General features: G+C 44.6%; 1 protein-coding gene across 24 annotated transcripts in view; it reads right to left on the minus strand.

Annotated features, from left to right (window-relative positions):
• The window catches only part of Ptk2 (protein tyrosine kinase 2), a 185,246-nt gene that overhangs the window by 23,273 nt on the left and 149,223 nt on the right, over positions 1-12,750 (minus strand). For 23 of the 24 annotated variants that reach the window (XM_040736398.1, XM_040736392.1, XM_040736375.1 and 20 more), the window contains 4 exons: positions 10,196-10,307; positions 4,258-4,344; positions 1,469-1,606; positions 795-926 (listed from right to left, as the gene is read on the minus strand). In XM_040736398.1, coding sequence (XP_040592332.1) covers positions 795-926; positions 1,469-1,606; positions 4,258-4,344; positions 10,196-10,307 — 469 coding nt within the window. Of the gene's footprint in view, positions 1-794; positions 927-1,468; positions 1,607-4,257; positions 4,345-10,195; positions 10,308-10,854; positions 11,499-12,750 lie in introns of those variants that run through there. The other variant, XM_040736400.1, reaches the window with a different exon arrangement.

The raw sequence follows: 12,750 nt of genomic DNA on the forward strand, positions 1-12,750 counted from the left end.
TTAAGGACGGCACTGTTCCAGTGTGCTGGGCCTATACACATCAATCATTATTAAGAAAATGCACTAGAGTTGTCTACAGACAAACTTTATGGAGGAATTTCTCAACTGAGAGTCCCTCTTTCCAAATAACACTAGCCTGTGCCAAGGTGACAAAAAATATCTAATCAATGCAGGTGACATTGGTGAATCATGACTCAACCAAAGCATGAGGAACTAGGTTTGGATTCCCCAGGTAAAACTACTAAGAAAGACTTTGTGGAAACAGCAAGAACCCTAGTTCTTTCTGGCCACATTTCCCCCCCCAGGACTGGAGAGGAGGATGAACTAGTCTCACAGGCCCCAGTGTTGTGGCAAGGACACAGCAGTCTAGAAGGATCAGAGCTCTGTGTCCCGAAGGGACTTCTGAATGAGGCAGTCATGTCAGCAAGAGCTGCCTGAAAGACTGTTCTCATCAAGGTCCAGACACACTGCAGGAGGCAGGGGGAAGGCAGGACTTGCAATCTGCAGGGTTGAGATGCAAAGTTCTGTCTTTACACCATCACTGAAGTCTTTTCTGTATAAACAACGTGGTAATGAAAAAAACAAAACAAAAACCCCAGAGAAATCTCTGAGCCATAATACACTACAAAATTTTGGAAATGGGATTCCTAAAGTATCATCAAAAATAACAAACAGCCCATGATGGCAAGAGTTTGGGACCAGATGTAAGGTAAGCCTTTAGCTTTAGAAATGGAGTTCTGCAGTTGCTTATGAGGTAGACCTGGATGGGGCTGAGTGCTCTGCAGTGTGGTTACCAGAAATCGCTCTTCCTTCTCCAGCCAGCGCTGGTCCTCTTCCATTTCCTGCTGCTGTCGGATTAGCCGCTCTTCCATCAGATGAGGGGGAAGCACCTGTCCCATTCCTCGAAGGTCCAAAGCTGCTGAGTCCTGGAAAGCACATTGTTGACAGAACATTCAGTTTCTTGACTCCATTCTTATATTCCTACTTTGTGCTGCTGTGGGTCTTTCAAAACTGATAAGCCAAAGAAAATTGGTCTCTCAAACTCTAGCTATCTCTCTGAAGGCCAAGACTCACTGTGTCTAATATTCATGTATATGGGTTACTTCTAAGAAATGCACAAAAGACTGACTGCATCAGAGACATAAGACTAGAAGACTGAGCAGATGAGGCATCTTTTTTTTTTTTTAAAGATTTACTCATTTTATGTAGACTGGTGTTTTGCCTGCATGTATGTGTATGTGAAGGTGTCAGGTCCTCTAGAACTGGAGTTATAGAAGATTAGGAGCTGCCACGTGGATGCTGGGAATTGAACCTGGGTCTTGGTATGGACTGCTATAACTGGCTAAATGGGTTATGTAGATTTTAGAATTAAATAATCACAATCAAGCAATTTCAGATTTACAAATAACAGGAGACTTAAACAACACTATGTCCAATGACTGGCCATAGCCAAGAACACCCCGTTTACCTCCACACCAGGCTGCCACACAGACATCTCCTGGGGTCTATGATTCCACAACTCTGTCTGGTCCAGAAGAGATGCCTGACCTGGGTAAATGCTGCCTGCCATGGATGGGATTCCATGAGAACCTGGGTAGCCAGAGACCTGTGAGTATTTCAGGAGGCAGGGTTAGCTTCTGACAAAACAGAGATTCTGCTAGATCCAAAACCAGTTTTTTCAAGAACACACACAGTTTGCTTTTTTCTGGGGGGAGGGGTCGAGACAGGGTTTCTCTGTGTAGCCTTGGCTGTCCTGAAACTTACCTGCTGGGCATCGTGGGAAATACATGTTACTCTAGCTAAGACTTTGAGACCAGCCTGGGCTTCACAGTGAGGGCCTGTCTCAAAAAACAAACAAACAAATAAACAAACACAACCCAGCCCAAGAGTAGAGTTGGATATGGTGGCATGGGGCCTATAAAATGTTGGCACTTATAAGCCAGAGGCAGGAGATCACAGATTTGGGGCCAGCTTTATCTACATGATGAGTCCGAGGCTAGCTTACAGTCACATATTGAGATCCTGTCCCAAAATTCCAAGCATGGCAGGTGTAGTGATGCACACTTTTGATCTCAGCACTTGAGAGGAAGAGGCAGCTATATCTCTAGAAATGTACATTATGAGTTCCAGGCCACCTCAACACTCCCTTCCCCCTCCATTCAAAAATCACTCCCAAACAAGAATAAAAACCACAAAAAAATTCCTAAATTTTTTTCTCTAGTGAACAAGAAGCTAATGGCAGTGGGAGAGGCCATGTCTTTTATTTCAGAGTGATGACTATAGCAGAGAGAGAACATTCAGAGGTACATGGCGGCAAAACCCAGGCAGAAGGAAAACATAAGGTCTCCTGAAATGGCTTCTCTTCAACTGAGAAGCGGCAGCAGACTCAGAATGCAATCATATGGCCAGAGTGGACAATTACTTGATGAACTGAGATAGATGCACAGTGAAATTCACACTCCCAAACATCAGCACGTCCTTCAGCAAAGGCTTGTCCATATTTGGTCTCTGGGCAGTGGCAAATGCTCAAACTCCCCAGGGATAGTATCTAATTAATAAAAAAATCCTATTGCATGCAAGTGTTATGACACTGTTTTGTATATATATATATTTATATGTATATATGTGCCTGCTTGTCTGTGTGTAGGTGCTAGAGGTGTGGGGGGGGTTAGAGTCTCTGAAAGTACACTTGCCAGCAGTTGTGAGTACCCGATGTGGGTGCTGGGAACCAAATCTGGGCCCTCTGCAAGAGCAGTGCTTTTTTAACTGCTGAGTCATCTCTCCAGCACCTACACCACTCTTTCTCCCTCCCCCCTCTCTCTAAAAAGTGCTACAACATTAACAGAATTTCCAGAATTTTTTCCAATAGAAGTTTTCTAAATAGCCCTCTGGGGCTTTCAAAGTAGTGGGATCAGACACTCACAAACATATCCTCAAGTCTATCCAGTTTGCTGCATGCCGTCAAGAACACGCAGAACTGACAGTTATCCCAAAAAGCATGTGCTGCTGCCATCTCTCCCCAGGGTCAGGTAGGTAGGCCTGGCTCTTCTCCAGGGTGACTGTATTACATGCAGGCACTAGGGTCTCTTATCAGTAAGAAGTGAGTACGCCTTCTGCCTATCCACACCCCGCTACCCACTGCTCTGATCCTTGTCCTGGTCAGAGATTCAGTTGTTTTGCTGAGCTGAAACACACCCCACTATGCATCCTCCCAGGAGGAGTGGGAGACTTCCTTTTCATGTTCTAAAGTGCCAGATAGCAGGTAAATAAACTCAGGAACCTATTCTCCTTGTTCCAGAGGGTGGCTGTCATGAAGCAGTGACTCCCAGAACACAGGCTTGACCCATCATCCCTAAACTGGTTCCTAGTGATGGGAATCTACATGAGAAATCAGTGTGTAAGGGAGTGGTGTGCTGTACACAGGACCTGAACTTTACCCAGTACCCATAGATTTATAGCCTTTTGCTTCCTAGTAAGAAGCATGCCTATCTTCTTCCCTAGAATCCTAGTTACCAGCTAAGCATTTTTTGTTTATGTTGGCCCAAGGGTCCTTTATGTAAATCTGCTCTCAGTAACCCTCGGAATGTCCTCAGTAAACCTAGTCAGAGACAAAAAACTGGATCTTCAACGACACATTCCACTGCATTTACATCAGATTCCACAAAAGGCAAAGCACACCTACCTCTGCTAGCCAGGTGACAGACATCAGAAGGGTGGTGACCTCTAGGGTTAGGTTGATTGGCTAGGAAGTGCAGTCTTCTGCCCTTTTAAGATGCCTTCTCAGGAATGGGCCGAGGTATGTGTATAGACACTGTGGTGTTGGGATTCATTGGAAATAGGGCCTATCCAGGGTTTGCAGTTCAGTGTTAGTGAATGTCTTTCCCTTGACTAACTACTCTGGTCCTGGATGGCTGCTCCAAATGCAGCCCTCCTCCACACATTCTTATGCAGGTCATCATCCTCTTCTGCCTGCACAGACTTACAGTGCTTTCTATTTATTTTTGTCTTCTGGAAAAACTACACTTCAGTATTAGCTCTGCCTTGTCCCTTAGAGGCAGGTGGGAGAGAATGAAGATATGACTAATGAATAATTCTAGGCCTGTGGGAGGTTGGAAGGGCATGAAAATCAAGGCAAAGACCAAGGCGATTAGTTTCTTAGTAGACAAACCAGAGAACAGAAATGAATTCAAGCTTCTTCCTACCACACAAGTGCCGACGAGCCAAGTAACATGTAGGATATTGTGACAACTCATATACCTGGTAGTGATTGGTTTGGACCATGTGCTGTGGGCTGGGGTAAAATCCTTCACTGGATCTTGGGCTAGGATAACCAGGTCTGCTGGGCTGTGAACAAATCAACAGAGCATCGTAACAATGAGTCCTCTGATTTTGAAAAACCAATGTCTCACAGTAAAGATATTGCTAATACAACTTAGTTGAAAAGAACAATTAGGAGGCCAAGACGCTTCAGCAAGGGAAAAATCTTCAACAAATGACCCTTCCCGATAACTTACCTGACAGCTAACTCAAAATGATTCACAGCCTAAATCTAAGAGGTCAAACTGTGACAGCATTAGAAGGGAACTGGAATAAATTTTTTCAATCACCTGATGGAGAATGGGAGGGGCAACGGTGTCTTAGCTATGACACCAAAAACTCAATGGATAAAAGGGAAATTGAATTATGAAATTTACATCATCAAAGTGAAAAAGGAGAAAGACCAAGCTGAAGAGTAAGAGTACTCAGCACAACAGCTCCCACAGTACTAAAATAACATGTCATCGGTCAAGAAGGGGACAAAGCTAGCAACATAGAACAGACCCAAAGAGAATAGACTACCCACCAAAAGATGCCTAGCAATTCCAAACCACAATGAGTGACTGTATTATGACCTCCAGGATAGTACTAAAGAAGACATAATAAAAGCAAGGCTAGCAGTGGAGGAACCAGGGTAATATACTGGGTTGGGATATGCTAGGCTGATCCCCAAGAAAATGAAACACAGAATTACCATAATGTCATCAAAACCAGCAAAAAAAATGAGGATTTAAGACCACACAACAACACACAAGTTCTTAAGAACACTGCTCATAACAGCCAGAAAGGGGAAACAATATTTGCCAACTGATGAGTGGATAAACAAAATCAAACAGCCCAGGAAGGCGGTAATTAAAAGAATGATGCAGTGTGTGGGATAGGCTCCTGAAGCCAAGCTGTGGCAACAGCCGTATGATAGTACCCACTTAAATGAAGAAAGTGGCATGGAAAACACATGGAAAAACTTGTGGCTCATGTAGTGTATACTGTACACACTGAATGGATCATTCTGCAAACAATGCTGTAAAACTGTATCACCATCCTTACTCTCTATTTTAAATAGGTTCAGAATAGTCATAAACTGCAAAAAGGTTCACAAAGTTTGCAATAGTGGAAACCCCAAATCTTCCATATGTCACTATTTTACTCTGTTAACAAATACACTTATACCTTACCAAATAAAAAATAACAGTTAAGAAATCAACCTGAACAAGGCAAAACTTCTTCTAAACATCACACACTGAGTCACATTCTTTTAAATTATTTTTGATTTATTTTATGTATATGAATGTTTTGCCTGCATATATGCATATGTACCATGTGCATGTCTGGTGTCCTTGTGGGTAAGAAGGGGGCTGGAATTATTGACGGATGTGAGCAGCCAACTGGGTGCTGAGAACCAAACCCAGGTCCTTTACAAAAGCAGTAAGTGCTTTTGACTCCTGAGTCACCTCTCCAGTATAAGTCACATCCTGCATGGACCAATTCCCTTTTTATGCCTAGTGCTCCTGACAGCTGGGTGACAGAGTCACTTTCTCAAGCTGTGTCACCAACTATGCACTGTGATCAACAGCGTCTCCTTATTACCTCATTCAAAGCAAACTTCGGTCACCAATATCAAAACACAGAAGTTAGGGGATTTTGATGAAGTGTGAAGATAAAGGACACAAGGTGATGTTCAAAGCTGGAGGCGTGGAAGGGGCTGGTATCTTCCCGCAAGGGTATGTAGGACCCTGTGAAGAAGCCTGCGGGGTGATTCTAGGCAGTGAGGCAACATCAACTCAACATTAACACTGTTATAAAGAAAACCAAATCTTACACAGTGACAAGAAATGGAAGACTGGTTCTTTGTGTGCTAGAGATGGAACCTAGGCCACACATGTCAGGCACGTGTTCTACTACTGAGCAATACATCCCCGGGGTGAAAAACCTCCCTCCCCAAGTTTTTCAGCACAATTGTCAATATTGTTTCCTCACACACCTCACACCACTAAATGAATCTTTCTTCCTTTCTTTTTCGTTTTTGAAAGACCTATTTATTTATTATGTACACAGTGTTTTGACTGCATGTCTGCCTGCACACCAGAAGAGAGCACCAGATCTCATTACAGATGGCTGTGAGCCACCATGTGGTTGCTGGGAATTGAACTCAGGACCTCTGAAAGAGCAGCCAGCGCTCTGAACTGCTGAGTCACCTCTCTAACCCAAATGAATGCTTCTTAAAGCCAGGGGTTAGTGTAGAATCTCAACCTTATCATTAATATGCTTTATTAAAACCCATGACTCTGGCCGGGCGTTGGTGGCGCACGCCTTTAATCCCAGCACTCGGGAGGCAGAGGCAGGCGGATCTCTGTGAGTTCGAGACCAGCCTGGACTACCAAGCGAGTTCCAGGACAGCCTCCAAAGCCACAGAGAAACCCTGTCTCAAAAAACAAAAAAACAAACAAACAAAAAAAACAAAAACCACGACTCTGGATTTTGGGGGACAGGGTCTTGATATATAATTATTTTCTACATTAGCCCTGGGATGTGGGATGGTAGGCATGAGCCACCACACCTTGCTTCTGTTTTCTATCTTAGATGGATTATTTACCCATGTGTGATTCGGTCACATCCCCAAGCCATCTAGAAAGCACTGGTTCACTAACTTATGTAGACCATCAATGTGATACATTATAGAAGGTAGGGCATAATTCAACTGTGAAACACTGTCCTCTAAGCAAACAGTCACCCTCATCAGGGCCACTGCGACTACTTGCAAGAGCTCTTTAAGGTCCTATTTGTTGATATACCCTCATACAATGGGTTGAGGAGAGTCATAGACTCTTACCTGAGATACCAGTCACTCCCTCTGCATCTTCCTGCCAGGTATATATAATTTAGCTCCAGCTGCACATGGCCTTAGAGAATATAGTGTGGAAGGTTAACTGAAGTTAGGGGAGCTCCAAGCTGAAGCTTCCATGATGGTGTGGGACTTGGCACACAGCTGTCTCAGGGTCACCCATGTTCCTGTAAGCAGCCTCTCCCCATGCTCTGTAAGATCAATACATCACCTGGTCTAGCAAGCTGTACTTGACCATTGAAGCCCTCTCTGGAGTGAACAGATGTCTGTCTGCATCTCCCAGGAAGTTAACACAACAACTTCTAACAATCATATGTTAATGTTGCTGTGATATCTCTAACACAGTCTATCAATCTGGAAATTATCATGGTCAAGTTGCTGTTACTCAAAATTAGAATTTTTGCTTGAAAATTCATGTTTTAGTTATGGTTTTCACTGAAGCGAGGGTTTTGTTCCCTTTACTTTTTGAGAAAATGTCCATCAAATCCACCAATCTGAATAGCATGTTCCTCTTGTGCATGCTAGATAGGCTTCCACTCAACACTGCACCACTCAATCAGGGCCGTTCTGCCATAGCTGGGAGTTTTTCTTAGTGTGTGAGTACAGTGGTGGGGCGGATATGGTGTTCACTGATGAAACATGGTGATGCTTACTGATAGTCCCACTCGTGCCACTGTCAAAGCAGTGCAACAGGAAATACTTCTTGGTGTGACTAGGAGCCCAGCTTTGGCCTCAAAGGTCTATGCAAATGGTCACAAGAGTGTGTGAAGCTGTGTTCTGCTGATCAGGCAGCATTCACTGATCTCTGCTTTAAACAAAGAATGGGGGGAGGGGGTTCCTGAAGAACGCCTCTGAATGTGATTTTGGAAACACCACCAGTGGGAGAACAGCATACACACAGGAAGGATATTTAAAATTTTATGAGGTAGTTTTTTTTTTTTACTTGAGATCCAAAAGAAGCCAAACCACATGAGCCTAATTTAAAGTAAATCTGTCAAAATGAAATTATTAAAGCCCAACACAGCCGGGCAGTGGTGGCACACACCTTTAATCACAGCAATGGGGGCGCAGAGGCAGGCGTACCTCTGTCAGCCTGGTCTATAGAGAGAGTTCCAGGACAGCCAAGGCTGTGACAGCCAGTGCTGTTACACAGAGAAACTGTCTTGAAGGAAAACAAAGAAAAAACAATCAACTAACCAACTAGCGGGGGGGGAACCAAACTCCAACAGAGATTAGGAAAAGTTAAAGATTAAAGATACCTAGGCACAGCCGGGCGGTGGTGGCCCACGCCTTTAATCCCAGCACTTGGGAGGCAGAGGCAGGTGGATCTCTGTGAGTTCGAGGCCAGGCTGGACCGACAGCCTCCAAAACAATACAGAGAAACCCTGTCTCGTAAAAAAACAAAACAAACAAAAAAAAGATACCTAGGCACTGGCAGTCTGGACTCTGTGGCAAGGTTACTCTTAGCTTAGAGAAGTGCCACCTTGTGTATTTATAATACTGTCTCCAAGAGGCAGGAGTACTAACACCTCCATCCGATAAACTAAGAGAGTGAGGCTTAGAATAATGCACCCTGTCATTGTCTCTTTCCAGCCAAGCCTCAGATGAAGAGACTTGCTTGACTGAGAACTAAGTGATGAGCTTTCTCCCGCTTCCCGATATGGGACTACTTTGCAGGTGTCACAGGACAGGATTAAAGCAGGAAACCAGGAGGCTGAGGTAGGAGGCAAAAGACAAAATCCACCAAATCAAATACACAAAAAAGAAAACAAAAAACAGCTAAATGGTAAACAGTCCAGGAAGGATCATAAATTCTGGGATGAAGTGTTGGTGTCTTTTCTGTAGGTAAGGAAATACTTTTGTTGTTCTTGTTAAATTGGGAACATCACTTCTTCAGGTGGTGGGTATTGCCCTCTGGGAAGAGCTGGGTTGATGAGGCTCCTTATAGACTAAGCTGAGCTCATCACCTACGCTCACTTCCAGAGAGCACCAGCTTCACTGCTGCACAGCTCAGCGTGGGCTACCATAGGTGTCAGACATTGCGATAGAACATTGGCACAGTACTCACAGTTCCTGTGTCACAAGACTCCTACTTTTCAAAAGAAAATAAAATGGGGACAAACCATTCTTTTTCAGGGTTTCTCTGTGTAGCCTTGGCTGTCCTGGAACTCACTCTGTAGACCAGGCTGGTCTCGAACTACCTGCCTCTGCCTCCTGAGTGCAGAGATTAAAGACATGCGCCACCACACCCGTCGTGTCAAACCATTTTTAGCTAACCAAATATATAATTTGTCAGGGAACAACTTAAAAAAAAAGCCTGTTGCTTTTTTACTTTTCAGAAAAAGATCTGAATTGGATTATTTGTTCAAATTGGTGCAAGAAGAGCCTACCCCATCCAAAATCAAAGGGAAGAGAAGACATTTTACTATGTGCAAAGCGACAAAGTCCATCTGGGTCCCAAATACTCAACTACTGTCCAGTTATTGTAGAAAGGCGGAGGCTTTCCTTCCCAGGTTATAGGAGAGAGAAAACCCAGAGATGATAGCAAGAAGTGCAGGTGCCCTGTCATGCCAAGCATGATAAAGGCTTGAGAGCAAACGCAGTGCCCCCTCCAACACCTAGCCAGCAGCCACAACCCAGAAGCACTACATAAAGCTCCTGCAAAACCAAAGCAAAAGGGATGCGGGTGGGTAGAAATGTGCTTATTTGAAAATAAAGCAAACCCTCAGTGCTCATGGCCTAGTCTGGTGTTTTAGCCCTCCCTGACTGGGAGATCTCTAATTCTCTTGCCAACAAGAGAAAGTAGGTACCACCTAAACCCCTGGGAGCACCACAAGGAGGAAAGGGTAATTTCATATCAAGTCTCTCATAGCCATTGGCTTCCCCAGTTGAATAATTCTACTAGAGAGGGGGGTGAATATATTACAGTGTTTACTCCTCCAATGACTTAGGGGCTTGTCATGCAGACACAGTATATACACTCCACAGAGTGCAGTTCAAGAGGACTCTCAAAGCTGCGGCAGAGGTGTCAGCTACCTTGGGTGGTGCTTCATCAGACCCTCCAGAGTCCCAGGACACGGTCGCCTGTCTTCTGGACTCCATCCTCATCCGTTCTTCTTGCTGCACCTTTTCTTCCTCCAGGATTGTGCTGGAGAAACAATACACTATGTTAGGGGAGCTGATAGCCAATCACCCTCCCCACTCATCTATGGGATACCAGTTATTCCCAGTAGAAGCCAGTCACAGAGAAAGGAGCCTATACACACAAGAGTATTGGGTTTCCAGCCCTACACAGGAGTCTAGAGCAGCCATGGTATCAACTGGCAAGTGCACTTAAATAACAGCACAGGTAAGAAAGACCGCTACTAAGAAAAGACCCTGGTGAAACAAAGGCCAAGCAATATGAACTGTATGCACACTGAAGTTTCCTCTGTGCAGAACACAAGGATCAGAGAGATCCCAAGCACCTCTGTATCAAGCATCTACACGTCTCTGGCAGACTGCTTGAAAGCAGACTCCCACATAGCTCCAACTCACCAGCACATGGTGATCAACTCCCAAGGGGCCAAGATCTCCCCACTACCTCAGTACAATAGTACACTAGTTTTTACATCAAGAAAACAAGGAAAACTGCAACAGTACTTACAGGTGCTTCTAAACCACTGCCTGCTCTAAGCTGGAAATGCCCCACTTACCACCACCAGGCTGCACAGTGGCCTGGCCTCCGTGGCAACGCGGGCGGCGTCTCAGTCCTGGCTGTGTGCCATCCTATAAATGCCTCAGAATGCAGCTCAGGGAGCGTGCTGAGCCCCCCATACTCCCCACTGCCTCCTTGGGGCTTGGTAGGCAGCAGGTATTTGAAATCTTCGCTTTAACTCTGGCAACAAGCGGTTCTTCCCTCCATGCCTGCAACCTGGAGTCCTAATAATGAGGCTCATTCACAGATTCTGGCCTTGGCAGCCAGATACAGTAAATAACCACCCAGAATTACTCAGGAAATAGTGACATCAGCTGCACAGACTCCTTCTAATCTGGGAATCTGCCTGACTGTTTAAAAAGACATTCCTGCCGGCTAGAGGCTGGAGCCTGCTCCTCTCAGTCACCTCCTGAATCAGGAACAGACAGACAAAATTCATTCCATGGCTGGCCTGGAGTCAGCAGGCCATCATTGCATGTTAAGGAAGGTTTTTGCCTCTAAGAAAAAGGGCTGTTCTCAAAGACCCACTGCCTCTTTAAAGAAGTTTCAGACACCAGACCTATCCTTCATCCAAGAAGAGTCTGGTTTCCTTTTGCACCAATTAGAAGGAACAGTGGAACACACACACACACCCAAGCTACCTTAAAATTTTGTTGTTTGTTTTGTTTTTTTTGAGACAGGGTTTCTCTGTGGCTTTGGAGGCTGTCCTGGAAGTAGCTCTTGTAGACCAGGCTGGTCTTGAACTCACAGAGATCCACCTGCCTCTGCCTCCCAAGGGCTGGGATTAAAGGCGTGTGCCACCATCACCTGGCTACCTTAAAATTACACATTTCTCAGCAGCACAGGATGCAGCTGAGTGGAAGATCATCTGCCTACACATGTACAAGGCCCTGGGTTCAATCTTAAGCACCCCTTCTCCTTACAGGCTGGCTATTCATAACTCTGAAACCTGAGAAACTTTTTAAACTTTTTAACTTTTTAAAGTGTATAAAACTATGACAACTTCTCATCAAGTAATGTCCACAGCAGTCAAAATACAATTCAAATATGAAGTATAAAAGGGCAACCATATCTTGGCAAATTCACCCAAACTCCTATCTCTAAGTTGGCAGTCAACTTTAACAGGCCTGCTACACAGCTATTAACATGCACCTTTGAATGCACTGCCACACTCAGAATGCATGACCTCAGCAAAAGCTAGTAGGGCTTCACTGAGCTATATGAGTTCCCCAGTGGGAACATGGGCAATTCAACTTAGGTTTCCAGATCAGAGCCTCCCCAAGGCTAAGGGAGGGCATGTGTTGAGGCCAAGTGGAGACCTGTGTAGATAGAGCAGGTCATTGTATGGGAAAGGGGGCACTGACCTGGACTCACAGCTGATTAGACACTACTTTCTTAGAGGTGGCCAATGTGATGGGGGTCCAGTTTGAAACCAGAGAGGAACACATTCTGGTAAGATCTCCAGAACCCTGCTCTCTTTCACCAACAACAGATAACAGATCTGACACTTTACAGCTTAAAAAAACCAAAAAGCCCAACAAAATCAAGGTAAAAAATTTAACAACAACAAATTTAACAACAGCAACAACAACAGTAAAAAAAATTAAAGTCCTTTCTTCTACATCTTGAACCAAACTAAAATATAGGCAGGCAGCAAGAAGGCTAAGTGAGACCTTTCTTTCAAGCAATGGAAAGTTCCCATGGCTTTCGAGGCTACATGCTTTATGAAATAGGTTACCCGATGTACTGTCAACCCATCTGCTGAGACCTCACACAGATAGGTACTGTGAGGTGCTTTGCTATAAGGATACTATCAGGCTCTATCTTCTGCCTACAGTAATTACCCCTTTCTCTGATCACCTTGAAAGTACTACCAGAATCTTCCTTTCAGTGC

Source organism: Mesocricetus auratus, unplaced genomic scaffold (assembly GCF_017639785.1).
Source record: "Mesocricetus auratus isolate SY011 unplaced genomic scaffold, BCM_Maur_2.0 Super-Scaffold_100055, whole genome shotgun sequence".
Classification (NCBI taxonomy): domain Eukaryota; kingdom Metazoa; phylum Chordata; class Mammalia; order Rodentia; family Cricetidae; genus Mesocricetus; species Mesocricetus auratus.